This window comes from Onychostoma macrolepis, chromosome 14, assembly GCF_012432095.1.
Source record: "Onychostoma macrolepis isolate SWU-2019 chromosome 14, ASM1243209v1, whole genome shotgun sequence".
Classification (NCBI taxonomy): Eukaryota; Metazoa; Chordata; class Actinopteri; order Cypriniformes; family Cyprinidae; genus Onychostoma; species Onychostoma macrolepis.
This window is the reverse complement of record NC_081168.1, coordinates 12,745,626-12,770,116: the sequence shown is the minus strand read 5'-3', so window position 1 is coordinate 12,770,116 and position 24,491 is coordinate 12,745,626. Positions and strand designations below refer to the sequence as shown.

The following is a 24,491-nucleotide window of genomic DNA, read 5'->3' as shown; positions in this document are numbered from 1 at the left end:
AAGGCAAGCCAAATGGGGCAGAGGGCAAGAGAACAGCGCGGCTCCCTAAATGCACGAACGCTTCGAGGCGGCGGCTAACATATGGAGAGGAGCCAGAGGATGAAAGTGTTCACTGATGGCCATTGACAGGTATTCGCTCTGCGGCTTGCACAGGGGAGCTAAGTGCTCTTTACCAAGATTTAGTGTGGAGCCGGTCAATACAGGGGCTTTTTATCATTGTTCGATGACAGTGGGATGTGCCTCGAAAATGGTCATGCCACCGAAGTGCAACGCGTCTCCGCGGAAAACGGGCTTTGACTTCTAAAAGACAATGAGACGTGCGGCTCACTCAGTGCAAGGACGAATCAAATTTAGGATTTACAGTATTCATTTCTCTGAGCAAAATATGGAAAAATAAGACGCACTTTAATTGTCTAATACAAATTTGTTTAATCTTTTTAATTGCAGAAATATGATGATCCCACTGCAGTGTGATGTTATAAAGACAACACGTCATTATGATAATACATCAATTAAATAAACACAAAATTTAAATGTACTAAATATAAAAAAAAAAAACATATAATTAAGATATTATTAAATAATATTTAAAATGATATTAACTCAAAATATCATCATACAATCAATACAAAATCAATAAATATTGATTAAATATCAAAATACATTTGTTCCCTCATTTCTTAATATGCAGTTGTATTCTTCCACAACTTAATATACTATAAACTTTACAAGCGCAAGTCAAGGAAATAAAGCAATTTTTTTTTTCTTGCATGGGCATATGGCGCAGAACATCTAAAGCATCGGTCAACGATGGGGTTCAGAAATAATCTTTGGGTCTTTTATCTGGGTCATCTATCTTTACCCAGCATTAATGAGACTGAGGGTCCCCACTATATCATAGAGGTCCAGCAGAGGCATTATTTTAAACTAGAATCATTACGGTGACTTATTGTTGCGTGTGGGATCGTTTCATCAATTCTTTTGTGTACACGATCTGTGGAAATATTTAGTGAATGGGTTGGGATTCGACATCTGCCTTGGCAGAGAGAAAACGTCTGTGGAGGAAATGCCGGTAGCTTTAGGCAGCAGTTTCAGGCGTGTTAATCAATCTTTTGTTTCCTCGCACATTCAAAGTAGATGACAGTCAGCAAATTGAATTTATAAAGAAGAAGAAAGTTGACACGGCTACATAATTAATTTCAGAAAATGCCACACACTCGCTACACTGAGGCAGAACTGCACAAGTGCATTTTCCGCTGGAAGCATCAGCGCGAATACTTATACGTTAAACAAGCGTAGGCATTAAACAAAGGCAAAATATTACGATTAAAAAGAATAAACAAACAGTAGCAGTGGAATAAAATGAAAATAAAATGATTATTTTCAAGTTCTTTTCAAGCCTGGCTTCTACTGTATCGTTTTGTACTCGAGACCATTACTCAAAAAATCAAAGGAGCAGTTCACACAGTGTGCTGTGTTTAATAGCCACCCAGATTAAATCAAGCTAATTAAACTAGCTGTTCCAGAACAAACCAGAGCAGAACAAGCATGCCTTATCTCTAATTGCTCTTCAACACCTTGGCTGATAGCTTTGCTCATTGGTTTAAACCAGGACAAGCATCTCGCTGGCTCCTTCCACCAAGCGTGCCGTCGTCCTCTGAAAGCAGTGACAGTTCCTAAAGTAGCTGCATCCCAAAGTTTGCATCCCCAAAACACGTCCACATCCATCTGACGCCCAAGCTGGGTGTTCAGGGGGCAGGTAAACATTTATTACAGGCACCATGATTCCGGAAACTTCTCGACAGCTCCCTCATTTCCTTCGTTTTGGAGACCTAGACATCACAAGGGGCACCTGACACTTTGATCAATTTGTCCTACTTCTTGCTTGCTTAACTGTAACACAATTCATCATCTGCAATGGCCAGGACAGGAGAGCTGGGAAGGCTGGGTTCAGAGGATCTCAGACACGAGAAAGCAAAATTACTAAAACAGGAAACATGCTCCCAAGCGACCCATGACTGCTCCATTAACAATGTCCTGTTGGGCCATGCTTCCACAAGAACCAGCTGGACTCTTGATCTCTCCACATGGATCTGAGAGGAACTGCCAGAGCACGTGATCTACATTATTTCTCTGTCTCATCAGTGCAGGATGTTTTAAAAGCACCAAACAACTTGAAAACAGAAGATGTCTGATGCAATATTATTTAGGGAACACATTTAAAGTTAACTCTAAGATTAATCAACAACACTGCGCCTTTTTTGTTTTGTGAAAAAACTCAGAACAAACAGTCTTCAAGGAAACACAACAAAAAGTAACATTTAAAACAACTGAACAACATATTTAATATTATTGTTTCGGGAGTGTGAAATTAACCAACACAACCGCCAACATCACCGATGCCATTATCACATTATAATCTTGGCTTATTAATTTACACGCTATTTGGTAAAGACAGCATAAGTGGGCTAGCAACAAATTACTTGTGTAAACAACATGATACAACAAGACTTTTTAAACAGCAGTTCAATAAACAAGAGGTTAACAATGAATTTATACACAATGATTTGGTGTATTTTTTGCTCTGACAATAAAAAGAATTCCAAAAAATACCACAGAAGGTTCTGTTGAGCTTTTCTGTGGTTGATTAGTTTTTGAATAAATTAGGGTAGTTGTCACAACCCGTTGGACTCATGTTTTGCCGTCTGCCTGTTTCCTTCCTGTTTGCCCATATTTGGTTCTGTTCCTGTTCTCATTAGTTCATTGTCTAATTATTAGTTAATCACCTTCATTGTGTTCACCTGTCTGCCCCTCGTTATCTGCCCTATATTAGTTGCTGTCCATTGAGTTCTAGTTTGTCGGTTATTGCTTATGTTACCCTGTATGTTGGACTCCTCCTTCTTGGCATTATATTAAATGAATTATTCTCTTCGATCTTCTTCATCGTGTGACTATTGTGTGTGTACAGCACAGAGACCGTAACAGTAGTAGAATGATTCAGCACACCGGTCTCTAGTTTTATTCTTTTGTTTTTAAAGTCATTTGACTCAACTCATAAACATAGTCACATGCTTCCTTCCTGAAAGAATCAGTTGTTTCAAGTGCATTGGTTCAGTGAATGAATCAATGACTCACTCATAATTCAGGTTTTTAATTCCTGAACGAATCAGTGTGTTTAAACAAATCGGTTCAGTGAACGATACGATTTACTTAAAAAAGCCACCATCTACTGGTGCAACGACGTATCTTGCATAAATAATAATGAAAAATAATGCACAGACTAACAGCCTGTGCAAACACACATATATGCATTAAAGATAAATATTACTGCTTATTAATATTTATTGCTGTAATTTTTCCTTGCGTGTAAAGCACTTTGGAAAACATGTTTTGATTTAAAGTTATGGTTACTCTTACTCCATAGGCCATATCAGAGAAAATATATACTTATTGAGATACAAGTTACATATAAACTGTTTACATAAGATATAAAAATGTTTAGCCATACTATCCAGATTTATTTGCAAAGAAGTGTTTCAGACAACTAACTTCAGGGACATAAAGTGAACTCTTGTAACAGCTAGCCTTGTATCTGTATCTTCTCTGTTGTCTGTCCCTTTCTGCTATCTATCTCTTTACTGTCTGGCTATCAGGTGGTTCTCTGGCCCTCAGGCTCCTGCCAAATGTACCAGAATGCCCCGGGGCCCTGTTCAGTCTCTCCAATATATTTATGGGTGCACTATCACATTTTTAATTACGGGATAACAAGCACAGCCCTCTGCCGGATTTGTGAACTTCACACATCAGATTAGCTTCCCCAACAAGCACCCTGGCAGAGGGTAGGAGCTTATCTTCCACGGCACAGGGGGAGTGAAACAGGGGAGGAGAGAAACAAAGTCAAGTGTCACAACGAGTAAGAAGAAGCAGTGGGGGAGAAGGGTTAGTGTGTTAAAACACAAGCTTGTGTATTCTCATAGTGTGTGTGCAAGTGTGGCATCACAACATCTGGAGGACTGAGTCATGGAGAAGGGCTGCCGAAGCGAGGCTGCGCAGGTCGTAAAACCCCCAGTGAGACACTCAACGGAGCGGACTGGCTGACATTTAATTATTTCTACAACGTATGCACGTGCACGCTCGGCCTCGCACGCTCGCTCTCTTCCTTTCTCATAGCTGGTATCAACGCCACGCATCTAGTAATGCTTGTGTGCCACTGTATATATAACTGAGCTTTGCTAGAACACTGACTTTGCAGCAAATCATCAGGATTAGGAGATTATGGTGTATATGAAATCGCCTCATACACCAGAGTGTTAACAGAAGCAGAAACTGTTTTTGTTAACAGAAGCAGAAACTGTTTTCATCTGCTGTGTCACAAAGGCATGACCAGAGTTCAGTCTGTTTAAGACTTTGGCGGGCTGAGGATAAGAGGTTACGGTGATGTATTCATCATACATTAACGCCAGTCGAAAGGAGGCACTTAAAAGAGCCAGATGTCTTTTGTGTCACTAAACTGCCAATCAATTGCCAAACTGGCTTTGAAGAACATAAATTCCTAAATAAACAAAATGAAGCAGTATGACTACTGAAGTACTGAGATTAGTAGCTATGTTTTAGTTGCTAATTTATTTTATATATATATATATATATATATATATATATATATATATAAAAGTTACTTGCAGTTTCTTTGTAACTGTTTGTGAAATCTACTAGTAATTTCTGAATGAAAATTGCTTTTTTGCTCCTTTTCTCAGTGAATATCAATTATGTAGCAGTGTCAACAATCCCTGTTTATAAATTCAACCTGCTATCTGTCCATAGTGTTGAACGAAAACGAGGAGGATCGATTGAGAACTCATTTTCAGTTGGTTCTCAAGAAGACAATTGCTCCAGGGAGGCTAAAACGCACAAAACTTTTGCCTCTTAAATCTAAACAACAAAGACCCATCCAGAGGACATTATATCTATTACTGTGTCCTCCCAGTGACCGGCCTACAGCCATAGACCCCGAGCTCTCATTTCCACATTAATAGAAGCATCTTAAAGCTCCCTGTTTGAAAAATATGAGCAGCTTCCACCATCTTTGTCCCTTCTCGTCCTTCAGTTTTTTTTGGAAAGCATGTTAATCTATCTGTCACCCTGGAGAAAGGCACCTGTGCAATTAACCTTGCACATACGTTGCGAACAAAGCCCTGCGACGAGGAGCCAGGTGCATCTTGGCCTTGTTTCCCTCCTGCCACTCTTTGTCTGAGAGATTCCCTTTCACCGCAGCCACTGAGAGTGCATTAGCAGCAGAGTCAACAGTCCTGCCGGTTCCAGCCTCGCACCTGTTATGAGGTGCTGTCTCTCTGGAGGATCTGACACGAGATATGACACTGTGACCTGTCAGCTGGCCTGCTGGAGTGAGAGCTCCAAAGCACTCCGAGAGAATGAGCCCGGACTCGGGAGTAATGAAGAAGATGGATGTGGCACCAGACAGGCATTTTGGAGCGTTTTGCTGGAACAGCTTGATGTGAAAACCCACTTATGTCTGTGTGTAATTTAATTAGGGATGCTCACACATCCCCTCCTTGAGCGGGGCGCTCCCTCTTCGAGTTCACATAGGCGCCAAGGGGTCTGGGCCTCAGACAATGAGGAGCGGAAAAGGGGACCAATGAGATTGGCGTTCAGAGGTGGCCAGAGCAGATAACTACTCCACCCAGGTTATGTCCATCCCTTGTTCAAGGCAGTTGATTGGTCAGCTGGGAGGAGATGGAAGTGGATTAGATGGAGTCGCTATTTCGTGAGCATCTCAGAGTCAAACTCCAGCGTTTATGCCCCGGACAGCTGCATGCATGAATAAATAGAAAAACGAAAACAAAAATAAAGTGGACGGATGCTGCATGGCTCTGCATTAGAGGATGTCAGACATGCTTGGTTTGGGAGGAGGAGAAAGGCTAAAGTGTATAGACTATCATACAGCAGGTCTGGCTTTTGAGAGGCCGAGCCATTTGCATATTCAGCTCACAAGGAGAAATAAAAGATAGCTGAGATCTGTCCTACGTGCTCCACATTTTTCTTGCCATCTTTCCGTATGCTAATGAATCTCCACAGTGGTTTATCAGGTTGGTGATGCTTAGTGATTGTTCCCTGCTCTCCTTGCCATCTGCTTGCTGAGATCACAGACCACATGAGCCTGGATTATCTGAGAATACACTTCATAAATCATCCAGCGAGTCCGGCACTTACTGTATCTCGTAAGGGACGAGACAAAGAGATCACTGTCTGTCTCGCTATACTGTAATCCCCATGTATGACAAACAAAACACCTGTGTTTCAAGCACTGTTGTTGTCCTTTCCAAAATCCGTCATTAATTTTCTTCTCTGAGGATTTAGGCTTTGAAAACGTGATGTCTGGGCTCTGTGCGGCGAGCTTAATTATTTTTGAGTGACTGCAGAGTGGCTCTCCAGGTCCGAACTCTCGACGAGGAATTATCAGAATGTAGACCACCCATGGCTGTAAATTAATGACATGCAACAATGCAAATGTGTGCTTGGAGAGTGGGAGGGTGCTGGCGGTGGAGGGATTCTTAGATGTATCCACTCATTTCTGCTATGACCTGAGGGAGAGTGGGCTAAATTAAGTTAAAGAGGCTTAAAGTGATTAGGACATTTAGTGTTACCCTAATTAGGGATGGCTACACAAAACAGCATTACAAAAAGGAGAAAAAAGGTTTTTATTTAAGGGAAAAAAGGACATATATTTGAAGATGGAAATATTCTCTGAAGGAAAATCGGGGAGATGAAAATGAACATATTATCGTGGAATAATCACGGCCGCTGTATCTCTTCATTTCAGAATGTGGAGTCAGATGGGAACATATTAATGGGAATATGGCGGGTTTCCTGGATGTCACCATGACTTACACAGATGCTTATCTTCATAAATCAATGATTTCGCTCCTCGCACGTTAGATATTTAGAGACGGCTAACGCATCTCTGGCCAGACTGATGGCAAAATTCGCCATGCTATCATCGCCTTAAGGCACACAGGCATCTGGCTGCTGATACGGCACAAGCTAATATGCGGTTATTTATTAGAATTGATGCACTACAGCAGATAAGCTTGGCGCCCTTGTTGGCGTCTTTCAAGGTAATGACAAAAAAATTCACAATGCCAGCAGTGGCAAGCTCCAAGATTTCCTGACTGGAATTTGCTTATGCTTGGGAACCAGCGGGCTTTGGGATGTAACGTGGCATTCTTCAAAAGAGGATTGAGCTCCCTGACAGTGGGTGTAAATAACACCGAAGAGCTGATGGGGAGCGCTGATATGCATATAGGACAGACGCTCATTTCTCGGCACCGACACCGAAGCCTGCAGACAGCCCAGATTTAATATGATAGTTAAAATACAGATAATGACATGCCATAGTCGGCTCAGCATTATGCAACGGTACTTATCTGGTCCACTTATTCATAATGACCAATGTGGTAGATGGCATATCTCAATGACTAATTAAAAATCGGAATGATAATTAGAAGAGAGACAGTGGGGTGTGTGGCTTCTCATGGTTTTCTGTTTGCATCACACATATTAACATATTCTAAAGTCACAACCTTTATCAGAATTACCTTTCTGCCAGGAGACCTGCACACAGTCACCTGCTGACTGAGATATGTGTGTTAGCATATATGTGTGTGCTTTTTAAAATTATCTTCATTTGAGGGCTATTTTTTCACGATTTAGACCCTAAACTTTTAAAAACATTAGTGTATGCTGAAAAAACAGCCCTCAAATGAAGATAAGTGAATGATTCAAAGTCTCTTATGAAGAGGACCCAAATGGCTCAACAGTGCTCAACAGACTGGGACAGAGCTATTTAGTCTGACTGCTTGTGACAAAGTGTTTCAAATATGTCTGAAAACATTGTTACAGAATTCTGTTCGGTGTCATTGTTGGTGGAGAAATTACACTTCACAGACTATATAAAGATGCCCAAAAATATAAGTGCGCTACACACAGAAAGAATTAAACTGAACCTATCAACTGTCTGTCTGTGACTGAGAGCGCTGAATGAATAGTAATGGGTTATAGAAAATATTCAGACATAAAGAGCAGTATTCATTCTGAAACCCACTGGCAGACAGACCTTACAAAACTGAGCTCAACCATACAGATAATGACAGCTATCATCACATAAAAAAATATTCAAAAGAATACACTAATCTACCTTTTAGCCCTTTAATCCTACACTATTTTTTTCTAAACATTTAAAGGGATCATTTGTACTATCAGACTGGAAAGTGAAGATACTTTCTTCCTGACTCGAGCAGATGTGTGCCAGTCTTATTTAACAACATCATTTATTGTACTGTCTGGTTTTTATATGGCGCATGAAAGATGTTATCCACGATGACTCAGCAAGTGACCGCAAACAACAACAACAACATTCTCCGTTTTCTAACTGGCCTAGAGATTTGAAACACCAGCAATTGGGAAAATGACAACACAACAAAATCAAGGCGAATACGTTGAAAAGATTTTTAGACGCCAGTAATCGAACAGAATGAGAGGACAGATTTTCTCCTTCGCCTGTGTCGTGTTTGTTACTGAACTGGCTCAGATGAACAGAGTTATTGGACAGGGTCATGTCTCTTTTTGTCCTCAGTCAAAACATGCCTCGACTGAGCCAAATCTGTAACATTATATCCGTGTAAAAAGACAAGAGCTGGGTAAATTTATTTTTATCCAAGAGTAGGAAAGGGCAAAACCATTCAGCTACACTTCACTAAAAATATGGCAAGAACAATTCCTGTGTTTTATGGAAGCCCTTATGCCATGCCTCATTCAGCTCAAACGCCACATGTGGCCACAAACACTTGTAGTGACCCACAACCATGACCCTGAAACAGCCAGCAGGCTGAGAGACAGTATAGACAGGCACACAGGAAGTCATATCATCTCTTAGTGATGTTTCGCAATACAACATAGTTTCATATCCTCTGGCAAAATGGCTGCCCTGCTAGGACAAAACATATTTTCCTAATAAAGATAGAAGGATTAAGTGGATTTAGGCCTATTTTACATCATTCCCCATTTACTTTCAGTGGGTTAAGCAATTTGGTGAATGCTGAACATCTGGTCAGTCTAAGAGAATATGGAAATCCACTTAGAGGAAATTAAAACAAATGGGGGGCCGGGTAATGATTTCATGAGCAATTTCCCATATTAGGATTTCTAATACTTTACAAGAAAAACAGATTTTGCCCCACTTGCCATACACATCAATCACATGGCACTCAAAATTACTTGTGAAACCTAGCAAGGACACATTTCCAGACACCGTCTGTGTGACTTTAAAAATACTTTTAAAAATGAAAATGGTACAGACATTCATTTGCCCAGCTCCACCATCCCGTCAAACACATCCTCTTAACCCTAAATGAATTAAACCCTCATTAAAAATGCATCTCATTGTTAATCATGTGCATGTGAAGGGCATTAGATATCAATTTGCAAAATGACTTCAAAAATCTCTTTATAGAAATAGTCCTTTGAAAAGGCCTTAAAAACTATAATTAATCAAAAGGTTAGACATGGGTTCTAATGAAAAAAAGGGTTGTGTGCCAAAAAACGAGGATATATATGGAGGAAATGAGCAACACAATAGTACTGCCTTAATTTAAAATAAAAAATAAAAAACGAACATATGCACTTTAGCTAAGCTCACTCGTTCCTAAGAAAAGACTAAGAATGATTTTATTTTCTGTTAAGACACCCAACCGAGCCGCTGAATGGTGTTTGATTACAGTGTTATTGGGTTAATTAATGTTTCCAAAGCAGAAATATATATTTTATAAACCGCTCATCATTATATATCATTATAGTTTTACTTATATTAATAAACAAAAAAAGAGACAAATCATTAAATTTTTCTCTCGTGGAAAGAAAAATGTTAACTGAATAATAATAATAATAATAATTTGAAAGAACTGCACTTTCTAATATACTTCTGTAGGTGATCGAAAACAGCAGGTGAGATCTGTATTCAAGTTTAAGGGAATAACAGACAGATGCTGGCAACATGGAACGCTTACAGAATATAGCCAAACACAAAAAAAAGGTCTAATTCAAGAGCCAGAAGGAATTTGTAACAGCTTGCCTTAAAGCATAAATACGCATAATATAATGCTTACAAGACATCATACTGTATGAAAGTTATATAGTCATACTGCCTAAAAGTTTGGGGTAATTAGGATTTTATGCAATTTATTAATTCATTTTCATTTTTTTTATTCAGAAAGAATGAAAATTTGTATTTTTAATAAATGCTGTTCTTTTGCACTTTCTATTCATCAAAGAAAAAAAAAATCATGGTTTTGATTAAAATATTAGGCAGTCTACAACATTTCCTAAGAACCAAATCTACATATTAGAATGATTACTGAAGGATCCTTTGGAAAATAAAGAAATATATGGATATATGGAAAACGGTTATGTTAGATTGTATTAACATTTCACAATATCACTGTTTTACTGCATTTTGACCCAATGAAATACTTCTTTCAATAACATTAGTTTACAGTAGTATTCATATTCATATCTGAATGCAAAAAGGCTGATCTGTTATATAACGCATCTGAATGTCTACGGAGCCAAATGCACAACGGAACTAACTGACATTCCTTCTCTTTCAATCTAGTGATGACTACAGCAGTTCAAAGATAAAAGTCCTTTATGGGCTCTGACGCAGAGAAATAGCTAACTACAGATAAGATATTCTCGACTGCACTAGAGGGTTTGTTATCCACTGTCTTTCCATCTGCATTATTACGAGCTCAGCATTCAATGCAGTCACTTCTTAGGAAACTAGCATGCTTCAGTCATCCTGCAGAAGCACACAGAGTCGAAGTTCTACATGTCATTTTCTCAAATGTAAGGCCACAGTAAAGCGCTGGGCTCAGTGTGACATTTTAAGTTGGAGCTTGTGAAAAAAGCTTTTGGCCAGAGGCAGGAATTTCTGTCTCATTGTAAGGATCAGAATAGCACAGTGCAGTGAGTACATCGTATCTCTCATGGCAAGAATTTGCCCTGAATTTGCAAGCTGCGTTGAGACATCTTGACACTTTCTTTCTTTCTTTTTTAAACTGAACCACACATTTCTTTTCAAAACACAATTTACAGGGCTGATACGCACGTAGATATTGAAGTATGGTGCATGGAGGACAATTTGTTTTTCATATCCAACCAGTTTTGCTGTAATCTAAACTGAATTAAGCTACTGTTGACATGGCCTCTTTTCATTTCAGAAATAAACTGAGCAAGCTTGCAAAAACTTAATAGTTAACTCTCAACTCCATTTACTAGGCCAAAGGCAATCTGCCAATCCATTATCTGTCTGCTCTACAAAAGCAGTGAACCTGAGATGCTTATCTTTACATGTGACCTACATCTTCTCTGGCAGCCTCATACTGAGGCCGATTTGCAATGCACCTTCATGTAGCAATGGCACAAATGCTCCAGCTAATACAACACAGACACAAAGAGCCTAAAATTAACGCCAAATGCGAGAAAAAAACAGCAGAGGTGAGAATATTAAAGAGTGTTTTTTGCCAGTTTCCTGGTAACTTTTTCAAATTAATTTTAAGAATATGACATGAACGATAAAAACAACTATAAATATTAGAACTGTGACTGTACAGCTGTTGTAATAACAATAATAATAATAATAATAATATAAAAATTTTTGAAATACTTTACAGTTCAATTGAATTTGACCGATACAAATTGATTTGTTTAATTTGAATCATTTTAGTAAATAATAATAATACTTTATTCTGCCGTTTTTTTTTTAATGCATATACAGTTTTATGGCCGATAACTAAAAAAAATTTAATAAAAAAATAAAAATCACCCACCATTTGCAGGTGTGACAAAATGTTAGTTTTATACACATAATTAATTTATTTTCTATTTTCTCATAACAGCTGTAATGGTTATCACTGCTGAAATCCCTTTGGTTCCGGCTGGATTTCACACTGGTGTGTTTGGCATTGTAATTACCATCACTGTCATCAACATTTACTTGACAGATGTCTTCATATTCCTGTCACTGTTTCCTTAAACTGTGACAGTTACTAAATAGATACTTTTCATTAAAACATTCTCAGCCCATCTAATCTGCCTGTACATTTAGTGCGAGCGAATAGGCGGAGAAGAGTGTGATTTTTCACAGAGGAAGTGTGGCCCTATCCCTCCATCACCATCACCACCCCTGCAGTGCTTAGCACCGTGTGAAATCGTGATTCGGGCTGCAGTCGGGCCCCGGCGGGGCAGTAGCACCATACCTTTGTTCATGTCAATCAGCTGTTTCTTCTTCTGCTGTCTCTCTAGTTTCTCTCGCTCAGCTTTCTCCTTTGCCAGCTTGGCTCTCTTGATCTTCTCCTCCGTCTCCCTCTTCTTGTGATTCTCCCGCACAGCATCCTGAAGTGTCAGAAAGAGAGAGACAATGAAATTAGAGGGCAAATGAGAAGACTGTGGAAAAGAAAGAAAATTCCAGCACAATTCTATAATGTGGAGTGACAAACTAACAGTGAGTCCATACACAATGAGGGTAATGCTTATCTGCAGTCCCACACTGAATCTAGACCTGCAGAACTCAACAGAATCAAAACCTCTGGCATTTATAACATGTTTAGATCAGGGTTCAGGATGTACATGAAAACAGTGATACATTTTAGGGAAAAAACATTTGCGAAATTGTTTCAGCACAGAAAAGAATTAACTAATTAAACAAAGAAAAAAAACCCCAAACGTCTTTAAATCCCACTACAGGGTTTACATGACCCCACTACACGAGGCAAGAAGACATCTTGGGTAAATTTGTCCAAGCTGTCATTAATTTTATTTATTTATTATTTTTTAAAGAGCGTATAAAACATGTATGATACAATTTTGAATACTTAATTTGTAGAATGAATGAATGCATGCATGCATGAACGAACGATCAACTACAATATTTATTGGAGGATGCCCTAATTAATCTTACCTCAAAGCTCTAATTTTATTTTAAAATAATATTAAATTACTTAAAACAATACACGAATGAATTAATTAATGAATAAATGATTTTTTATATACAGCTTTTAATGAATATTATAACCTCTCAGAAAACTGTCAGAATGTGCAGAAATGAAGGGAAAAAGTAAATAAATACATACATACATAAAACTTCACTCTCTTTCTTTCTTATCCCCAAAATTAGGTTTTGCGATGATTTACCAGATTTGGCTTATTTCTTGTTTTGAAATCCCCCGCCTCTCCACACACATTCTGTATATACCTATACATAACATTAAATCCCTTCCTAAATTCCAAAATCTGCACGGAAAATGTTAAGCAAGTTCAGAGATTTCATCTGGGCCTGCTTAAAGGCTAAAGGCACACAGTTGGAGCTTTTCTTCTTACAGTGAAAAAACCCCCAAAAACAATGAGCGTTGAGAAAAGGAAGCAGACAGCAATTGTCTAATTGAACATCAAGATGGCTGCTGATACTGCCGTTGTCCCCACTGAGCTACAATCTCCATAAGCATTAATGTGGAAGCAGATAACACAGCATCCATCCTGGATATTTCCAGCGACTGAAAGCCAGGATGTGGTGGTGGTGGTGGCGGCAATGCTGGCGGGGCACCAGCGAGTGGGAGAGAGGCCTGTACACTGAGACGCAGAGATATCGTCCTCCTCTTCTCTTCTTCTGTAAATGCCACGGAGGTGTCAGGCGGTATGAAGACGATGAGAGAGCTGGACGGAGACGCTCAGAGGGCACGGAGACACAGCAGAGAAGAGAGAATAAGCCACTTCTACATAACCTTTCCAGCACAGCAAAGGTCTCTTCACCCCAGGCCTGCACCACTAACCTGACAGGCCTTGCCTTAAAGGGAGGAATGAGTGTTTTGTGTATGCATATGTGTGTGTGTGTGTGTCTTGTTCGTTCTTGGTACAACATAATGAGTGTCGACAGTCTGGCCCTTTCAGACTCCCTTAGGGTTTCCGACGTGCGTGTCGTGTTCGGTGCTGAGACACAAGGATCATGGCTCCAGTGTGGGAGGAGAAAAGTACAGCTCAACATGGTGGTCAATAGCGGATCTGCCGTCAAGCCCGAGAACAGGAACCCACACACTCACTGTCGTTTCTTGAAACGACAAGGACAAGGATGAACACGAGAGAGAGAGAGATGCACCTGTTCCAAATTTGCATTTTGCTGCAAAACTATAAGTCAGCAATGAATAAACACAATACTTGTTCTAATAAAAAGTAATTCAGTCAGCACACACATGGCTGTCCTTCAAAGAGCGCGAAAAGGAATTCTATATTCATCTATTCATGGCACAGAGTGACAACAAACATTAGCATAAACAATTCATCCTGTTATTGTGATTTCGCATTTTCAAATAGAGTATTATGAAGCCACTGGATTATGGGTCTCCAAAACTGACAGTTCAATCTCAGTCTTGTAATTGGAGATAGCATCAAACTCATTGTCAAGCGTTAGATCCTTAATTGAAAAATCATTTATTCATAGCAACAAAAATAATTCCTGCTGGCAAAAGTTTTTATAAACAAACAAACAATTCCGACTGCAAACACGATTACACAACATAATTATCTTACTCTCATCAAACATGCAAAAACCCTAATCACCATGGCAACAAACATGTTTTCAACCCTTTGCCTGATCCTAATTAGCCTGGGGCAGTATTTATGATTTTATCAATTTTCTTAATTGTGTTTTAGGTATTAGGAAGCTTTGCATGAGATAAACAATACCCAGAGGGAGTGCTGTTGAATATCATTCTCATGGCGCAAAACGTCGGCGCAACTGACTATAAAGGACAGAATTGCATTAGCATAAAGCAAGAATGATGGTGGGATGTGTGCTATTTGCTGTTTCTACATGCATTTGCTTAAAAGAATCAAATGCACAATTTAGACCATGATCGTGTTCTCGCTCACGGAGGGCCCTGAAGAGCATTCATCCGAGCCGCACGGTCTCACGCAAATTTGTTTCTTGTGGTCACAGAGCCTCTGACTGTTGCAAATTCAAATCGCATCCCCATCGGTCCTCCCTGCCAGAGAAAGCTGATATCTCACGGCTGCAGATACGGCTCTATGCAAACGAAAGCTAAAGGTTAGTTTAAAAAAAAAAAAAAAATGATAGAAGTAAACAGGAAGGATTGAAATCCACAGGAAGTCCTGTGGTTGTCAGTGGTGGCCACCAATCAATATGTTAAGGCAAATTAGGCCGGCTAATTGTGTTTGCACACTAAATAATCCAAAGTCATTAAGAAAGCTGATTACAGGGGAAAAGTCTTCCTTAAAACTCTTTTGGTTAATTAAAGTACTCAGGATGGGTTATTTAAAAATGAGAGAGATAGTGCTCAATCTGTCCGTCCTTAAAAGGACGGTGTTGTAAAAAACATGATTTATTCACACTCATGTCTTTTCAAACCTGTATGACCAAAAAAAAAACACCACTGACTTTAATTGTCTCCATACAAAAAGAGTTCTTACAGGTTTGGAACGACATGAGGGTGAGTAAACTAATGCATAGCATGCATTTTCATTTAATTTTGGGGTAAATTATCTTTTTAAAACACAAAGTTAGTAGAAGGATTTTAATTAACAAGATCAGACACACAAAATATTAACAATTTATTTAAAAAAATCCATCCTCGTGAAGAAATTGTGGGAGGATTTGATAAAATTTTCAGTTGGATGAATCACCAACTAGATCTGCTAATATGAAAGACGATGATAAACAAGCAATTTACTTCTAACACCAATCAACACAACGTAACCACCAGGGAAAAGCACATTTCATGGAAAAACGCTGTCGTGCAATCTCTAGATTGGTAAGGCGACACTCGCCGGGCTGCTGTCCTCGGTAGTGTTTGCACTACTCTAGGAGAGGGATTGCTGCGGAATTGAATTTGCCAATATGGACTCCATCTACCCCGGGTGTGTTTATGCATGCTGGCAAGCACAGGATAGGACGGTGTCCTTCCAGGCAGCCACTGAGGACTAGACGTCTTTGTAAATATATTCGCTGGGTACATGTGCAACGGAGTGACACTAAGGAAGCACGCGCTTGCTGCAATCCTGCGTTGTGGAGGTGGCTTTGTAGTCTCTCCTGTTTGCCCAGCCACAGAATAGAATATCTGAATAGCCTCGTCTTATGCACACAGACAAAAAAGGGCGGCTCATCCCACAGCCAGGGGCTCTATAATTTATATTCACTTTTTTTTGTTGTTGTTGGTTGGAGCCATCATATATGTATTGCCCTACATGCAATGCGTACACACTTGGCTTCAGGGAAGAGAGCGAGAGAAATGGAGGACAAAAATCCACACCACAGATGGGCCTATTTGGCCAACACAAAATCTACACTAACTGAACCACATTTGATGATATTTGCGTTATTTATTTATTTATTGGATCATATCCCCCATTAGTTTTCAACAGGCTGTGAGAGGCCTACAAAACTGCCAAGAGTGAAAAGTGGCCGATGTTGTGTGTGTTGACTCAAATATTAGACTAATCTGAAGGGACACTTCATTGGGTTTGATGTCGCTGTGCGATTGAAATGAAAAAGCAGCAGCGATGACATCACACTACATCACAATCTCTATTACTTGCATCATCATCATTATTATTCCCAGGGTTGACATAATAGATAAAGCCAATGGCCCTCGATGACTGTTTTGTGCACATATTCACCCCGAGATGCACGCTCACTAACGCACACACGTGCACTCTATTGATTAGCTGAGTCACTCTTGTCATGCACCATCACCGTGGCTCAACCTCTGCTGACTTTATTGGTGTAATCAGTGGCTCACTCAATTAACAAGTGAGACTGTTAGTTCATCACCATCTGCTGCGCTTTGATAAGGCATTAATATACTGATATTCATCCACAGCCGCTAGTCAGGATTACATACAGAAGACGAAGACGCAGTGGGAGTTTCTCTCTCTCTCTTTATAGCCCAACTCTGGCAACGCACTGGATAAACTGACGGGACGATCTGAAACAAAATTCATGTGCTGAAATCAAATTTCATTTCTATTGACCCTGAAACGAAATACAGCTAATGGATTCTCTTATCTGAGTGTGCGTGCTCCATGAGAACTGACAGGCGGGGCTTTTTTTGTCCTACCAAATGGATGTGTCACTCAGGCAATTTAACATACAGCAATGTGGGTCATTTCTGAGGATAAATGTTGATGCCATAAATATGCTATGGTGGAACGCATATTATGTGGAGGGCTGTATCATGAATATAAATTTCTTTAATAACCTTTCCCTTTCCCAAAGAGACACAAAGTACATTTTCAAATGTGTGGCTAACATCATGTCATAATCGGACGTGATGTGACAATTAATTTACTGTATCTAGACGTATTTGAGGCTTTGGGACCAATGGGATTTCACAGTGGGCAGGGCAGGGCTACGTGGAAAAACCAAGCAACCAAAATAATGTTTTCATAATGTTCAACTTTTACTGCTTGTCAGTTTATGACATTATGCCTAATAACATTCCCAGAATACATCACAAGAGCCCTCTTACTAATGCATTATAAGCTTGGTTGGCCTTCTGGACTTTTTACATAAAAGAAAATAAAAAATAAAAACAGGAGTAAAACGCCACAAAGGGAATGTTCCCGGTGCCACTGGACATCCAGCTATGTTTGTGTTCTCCAACAGATCTGCTCTTCTCAGCATTGAAGTCTAAATCAGTGATAACTTATTCATAAAGAGCTATTCGCTTGAGAGAATAATTTATTTTCATCGATGCCCCTTTTACAGCCGTTCAACGCTGCATCCTGGAGGGAGCGCCGTGTCATGTGTTGCTAGACTTTGATCAGGGTGAATGAAAGTTGGTTTTTAGATATGCTTGTGAGAAAGGGGTGAGAGAGAAGCCACAGACAAGGAGACCTTGCCATTCACTGTAATGGGTTTTGAAGACTTTGAGCATACCTTCTGGACATCGTGTTATCCCTTTTTTTTTTTTTTTTTTTTTTTTCCTGGAGGGGAGATGAAATACAGGCAGAAGCAGGAGAAATGAGAAAACACTTAAATATGTGTGTAAAAAAAATCTCCAGAGGCTGCTTTGTGTGGAGGCATTCTGCCCTCCTCCTCAAGCCAATATTAAGGTTCCATTTACGAATCAAAATTACCCTAATACCAGGGTTCCCTTAACCACAGTGAAGCTAAAACTTAAATGGTAAATGTTCTTTGAACTGTACTGCAAATGGAGTAGAATTGCTCAGCATGGTTTCGTCACGTGTAGTAAAATAAAGTTTGTTGTGCTTTCTTGTGCAGGGTGCATAGAAAATGTTATTGCAAAAACATTTATGCAAAATATTACGTTTTTTGTAATGGTCTTATGAGAAAATTATAGTTTTTCTCGTACACTTTCTTTCTTTACATTTTTTGTTACTTGATGTTTCTTTGGAATTGTTTGTGAAATTTACTATCACTTTCTGAGTGAAAATTGTTTTGTGCACATGCAAATTACTTAATTAAAATTATTAAAATATTACTAGCTATAATTTTAATGATTATAAATAATCAATATTAAAGTATTACAAAATAAATATTTTAAATACAAGTTTTAAAACCTGTATGTTAAAACACTCTTTTTAATATGTTTGAATTTTTATGCAACTATGAATAATTAAATAACAAATAAAAATAAATAAATAATTTTACACCCACAATTCAAGACTCATTTTCTGTAAAGCTTATTCATATTTTGCATAAAAGTTTTCATAAAGTTTCATTTGTATAATCCCTAAGACCCATTTAGATTATAAGAAGCAAATACAAGTCAGGCTCGAAGTACCTAAAAAATATCAATTAGCAGAGAATCTCATATCTTCTTTGTACAGTGAGATGTACTTGAAACGCCTCTTTTGGTTTCACACTCAGTCTGGATAAATCCCATCCTATCAGCAATAACCTAGTCCTACCTGCCTAAACCCCAAACTGGGATTTTTTTTTTTTTTTGACATGGAGGAGGCGTTGCCTTGATATCCGCCAAATACAGAAGCTAATGAAACTCTGAAAGGATAAGAAGCTTCTGAGACTCTTTTATCTGCACAGGAGCCACACGTTTGGTAATGCATTATACATTCCATTCTCAGCACAGTTTATGTATGCTTTAATCTGCCCAATAAGCCCGTCCTTCCATCTCCTCACCCCTGTGAGGAAAATGTCTTTATCAAATGTGATAAAATAAGCTAAATCACCACATGCACTTAAGACAAGGCCAGCAGCTTTAGTTTAGAGCTCTTAAAACTATGTACTGATAAAAACGGTGTATATGTACAGAGAAGAGAAAGCGATGAAGTTAGAAAGAGAATTGCGCTTTCACATTCCAAGTGACAGAAGTTGTCAAAGCAATCCTAAACTTAATCATACTGCTATCCAGCAACCCTGACCTGTGCCGTCTAGCTGTGGAAAAAAGCATTGGACACATTAATTAGAATATTATCTGCACCTGCTCTCGAAGACTCTTTTGGAAAGCCAGATTTATACAGAAAATATCCAACTCTCTTCAGCCTTGAGGAGTGCAAAGAGCAAAAGAAAAAATAACTCTTGTGAGGATAAACAGGTGACAGTGCTGCCATACTCACCATGAAGAGGTTGCGGAAGTTAGCCAGGTCTCCGAAGAAGTCCTCAATGCTGACGGTGTGGGGGTCGAAGGCGAAGTAGCTCCCAAGGCTCTCGTACAGCTTCTGCATGTTCTTGTGCATGGTGGAGAGCTTCTCGTACTGCTCTCGTGAATGCTTGGAGAAGCCGTGAGAAGGATAAGGTTAAGGAAGGACAAGCGCTGTATTGCCATAGCTACGTTAAAACACATGGGCTTGTACAGTGATGGATAAACATCAACAAACAAAGCAACTACCAAATCCTTTCCACAATCCATCAACAAAGACGTCACCTGCAGAACATTGAGAAAAACCACTGCTTCTCTGCAGAGGTCAAGCAAGACAAACAGAGGCATTCAATAACCTCTCTGTCTAAGTTTGGAGTCACTGGCGCACTGAGCTATTAGCGCTAGTTCAGGAGTGATAGAGGAGCATTTCATAGTCTGGGGGACTAAACAAAGATGCTAGAAGGAATAGCTGATTGCAGTCATTGTTTCTTCCAACAAGAGCAGGGTCAGCATGCACGCGAACCCGCGTGAGAGATGCGCTCTGTAATTTAAAAAGCAGATGAAGGCAGGTTCTTTTACTGAATGGCTATTGACAGTTCCTGTCGGGAATGTGCTATCTTGCAGCTCACGAGGCACACGTGGACCATCTTCGGCCTCGTAAACCACACACACAAACAAACAGGTAGCACGCATCAATAGAGCCTCGCTTTCTTTTTGCCGCATGCTAATAAAGCCGCACGCCGTACATAGACTGTGATTTAGCTGCACGTATTCAGGCCCCATTTCTAGGTGATTGTTTCCCCTGGATTCAAAGCGGTGCCGATGGCCCGGGTTTGCCCTTTTGAAGGAACAGAGAGGCTATATCAAATCCACGTCTGGCGTTTTATTCAAGCTATTCATATCAACTGCTCAGACGTGAGTCAGATTGTTTAACAGCCATTATAGGATGCGAGTGCTGTCCCAAAAACATCTGTTTGCAACAGGTTGAATGGAACCATCAAACTCCATTCTTCTTCTGTTTTCTGATGAGAAATTGCATTGAGAGGAAAGGTTTTGCCTGATCATTAAAGCTGAAGTGTGTCATTTGTCAGTGTCATAATACTTTCTCTTATCCTAGTTTAATGTGTAGTATCGACAATGCCAGTGGAAGCTTGATTTTCCAATAAAGTGCAAATACTGTGGCTTTGCAAGACTGTCAAAATATTGTTCTGTTTGTACGAGTTTGACAACCATGCCGTGACAAAAACACTATCAGACTATCTGTTTGTACAACTAATAGCAGATGGGAAGAGAGTTCAGGAAACCCGCATGAAAATTATCATTATTTATTATTGCAAATCCTAGAGGCGCAAAAACATTTCAGGTTGAAAAGAGCTAAATTATGCAAAATATTAAGGTGTTAAAAAGAAATTGAAATATAAATACACCATTTTTCTGGTGACGATCCTCAATATTTTCCGGTGACGTTCCTCAATATTTTCCTTAAAGAAAGTCTGTATAAAGTTTAATTCAACACCAATTTCAAAATGTATGAAATATTAATAGCAAAATTAAAACAATTACAAAACAAAAAATATAAATTAGATTGATTGCTGGTGTAATTATCATTCAATCACCTCATTAATCCATTTTATCATTCCATTCCATCAATCCAACCAATAAAAAAAGCCTTTATATTTATATGTGCGGTAAAATGAGTAAAGAGTAGAATAATTAGAGTATATAAGGTTTATACTGAACACGCTGGCCCATTGTATTGCTACGGCTTACACAAACTACTGTATTCTCACAGTCCCAGCCATTCACTGCAGGAGTCCTAAGAGCCGGAACGGAAACAGTGTTTGAGTCTGAGTACCTGCAATAGTGTCTGAAAGTGCGCATGTCTTTGTCCTTGGGGCTGAGTTTTATGAGCTCTTTTGACAAGTGCAAAATGACTTCCTGTTTCTTTTAAGCCGAAAAATGAAACAAAATCCTCAACAGGTTGTGCAACGCTTTCAACCCCACATACTTTAATATCTTGTATTTGAGCAAGCTCTGCTTAAGACGAGGAATGTGGATATAGCAAAATCAAAGCAATAGAGCTTTGAGGTTTGGTCTCCATTGGATACAGTGGCAAAAATACTGCTTGTGCCAGAGAGAAAGTGTTCGAGTATATGTGGGTGTGTTTGACAACAGCTCATCACAGTCATACGTAGTTCCACTGGACTGGGCCGAGCCCTCACCGGCTATTATTTCCACACCAAAGATTTGTCACATTGACAACGGCTGACATGCACAGTCCAATATCAGTCTCGGCTTCTCCTCCAAATGCAATTCCTTCAACTCCTTCTCTTGCTTTTTCTTTGTCTCAATCTCTCTCTCTTTTCCGTTACCTCTATAAGAACTTTCAAAGTACACTCTTCACGCTTCTTTGTCACCCGTGTCACCTCTGCTTCACATGCTGGGGTGGAGAGAAGTTCCTGGATAAAACATTATTCGCTACCTTCTCCAAAGCAACCGCCGTCTGTTGGTTCTCTCTCTGTCTCCCTCTCCAGCTGTCCTCAAAGCAAAGAACGAACACAAGTTTCCCCAGCAACATCCCATATTTCACTATACAGAAAGGACAGCATTCCTCTCTTATAGAAATGTGTTCCTTTTTTAGCTTTCTATACAAATAAGTAGTCTCTGAGAGATGTTCTGACAAGACGGCGTTAGAAAAATAGTGTAAAAAACTCCCTTTAACCTCATTACTTTACAAAACTACTTTAATGAAATTCCAACAAAGAAGCCCAGAGAAGAGATTCCGCACATCCATTCAGTACATGATAAATGTTTAAAATTCTGTGAGACGGTGTGAAAAACAATTGTCTTACTCTAAAAAATGGCCAGAAAGTGAATTCCAAACACTGCCACCTCTGAAGACTGCCATAAATTACCTTGTTTGTTTACCTGTGTGCTTGTATGAGTGAATAAAATGGTGCATGGCTCCCTTAGGCAAGGCCAAAAAGCCTCCTTAATAAATCTCTCCTAACCCACTTCCATTAATGTTTATTTAATGCTTTTCTATGTGCCTCCTGGCTCTATGCTGAAAGGCAGCAACTAAGCTTTTAGTGTGTGGATTGACTTTCCCCCTCAAGCCCCACAGCCAAACTACATGCATCCCACCTCAGCTCCGAGTGGAAGGTGGCCGCACTCTCGCCAGGCCGGCACCAGGGACCACATTCATGGCTTTAGAGCACTCGTCCAGGGAGAATAGGGCAGAAAAGCATCTTTTTATTTGGTGGTCTATGGGCAACTAATGGCTTGCCGTCGGGAGATGGAGAAACGAAAAGATATTTCCAATCGTGATGTGGCAGTCGTTGGTGTTTGGAAATGGCACAGACAGAGAATGGTCCTGCAGTGTATGAGTGGGTCTCTCTTTGCCAGATATATTGATCCACTGAGCGCAGAATGCACTGTTACACATATTAAAGAGTAGTTTACTTAAAAAAAAAAAAAAAAACCTCTCATTATTACTTATCCTCATGTTGTTCCTATCCTTTATTCTGTGGAACACAAACATTTCTGAAGGACAGTGAGATCTAAACAACAATGAACTACAGCAAAAAATAAATAAATAAATATAATATTAAAAAATCTAATGTTCAAAATTCACTGAAGTTATATAATATTATACAAAGCTATTCCAATATTGATATTCTAATCAATCCTACCTTGAGGTTCAGTCAAAAAAAAAAGAAAAAAGTTATATGCCATATGATAGGCTTTGTGTCCAGAAGCGACCAAAATATGGTAAATAAACAGTGAGAGAATTTTTATTTTTTAGGAAACTAGCCCTTTAAATCACTGAATGGCACTTACTGTGTACTTGCATCATTCGTGACAATGAAAACGAACAGTGCCTCCCTGACTGAAGGACAAGGTGTTCAGTAGATTATGCAGTAAAAAATAAAGGGCCGCCTCATTAACATTCATCTCCACGAAACAATCTGAGTGCCAAATAATGACACTTCCCTTCAGGCAAACATGAATAAAAATAATAGAGGCCCATTCCTCATGAACCCGAAGAAGAGTTTTATCTGTAGCATGAAAATATTGGAGAAGAAGTTGGGTTCACTGTAAAGCATGAAAATGATTTGAATTGCACCAAATTGAACGTCACAGTTTTCTAAATTCTTTGAGGGTTTCTGGACAGCATCCAAAGTAATTAACACAACACCTTGGATGGGGATCAACAGAATGCCACCGACAGGCTTACTGCCACACGCCTTTCCAGCACGCTACCATCGCAGTCCTGTCTGCTCTTAAAAGCTGCCAACACAGCCACGACTGTCAGATAGTATCTCTGCCGCCTCTTCCACATGTAATTATGCCTTATTGTGCAGCTGTACAAGCAATCAAGCGTCTGAACTCAATCAAAAACTTCGCTCACACCCTGTTAGGATACCTCTGGAAAATTTGGATTTACTGATTAACGGTCTATTATTGACAGAAACTCGAGCCTAGCATGCTGTGATTTGAACATTAATGAGAACAGCCATGGCTGAAACAATTTTTTTAAAAGGGGAAAAGTAGGTAATTGCTCAGGCAGTAATGAAACTGATGAGCGTTGAGATTTTGATAACTCATTTTGTGTGGCTGTGGAATATTTGAGCAGAAAGGAAAAGAATGGGACACATTTCTGCTGATTCACCTGTTCTGAATTGTATACAAGATAGGGAAGCACATTGATTATTCTCTCTGAAATTGAAATGAAATAGAGGCCTTTGCGCAACAGTGTAGACAGACGACTGCTTGTCTAAGCTAACG

At 39.4% G+C, this 24,491-nt stretch overlaps 1 protein-coding gene across 6 annotated transcripts in view; it reads right to left on the bottom strand.

Annotated features, from left to right (window-relative positions):
• The window catches only part of diaph2 (diaphanous-related formin 2), a 437,687-nt gene that overhangs the window by 44,557 nt on the left and 368,639 nt on the right, over positions 1–24,491 (bottom strand). For all 6 annotated transcript variants that reach the window (XM_058797344.1, XM_058797348.1, XM_058797349.1 and 3 more), the window contains 2 exons: positions 19,681–19,845; positions 12,330–12,465 (listed from right to left, as the gene is read on the bottom strand). In XM_058797344.1, the coding sequence (XP_058653327.1) occupies positions 12,330–12,465; positions 19,681–19,845 (301 nt within the window). The remainder of the gene's footprint in view (positions 1–12,329; positions 12,466–19,680; positions 19,846–24,491) is intronic.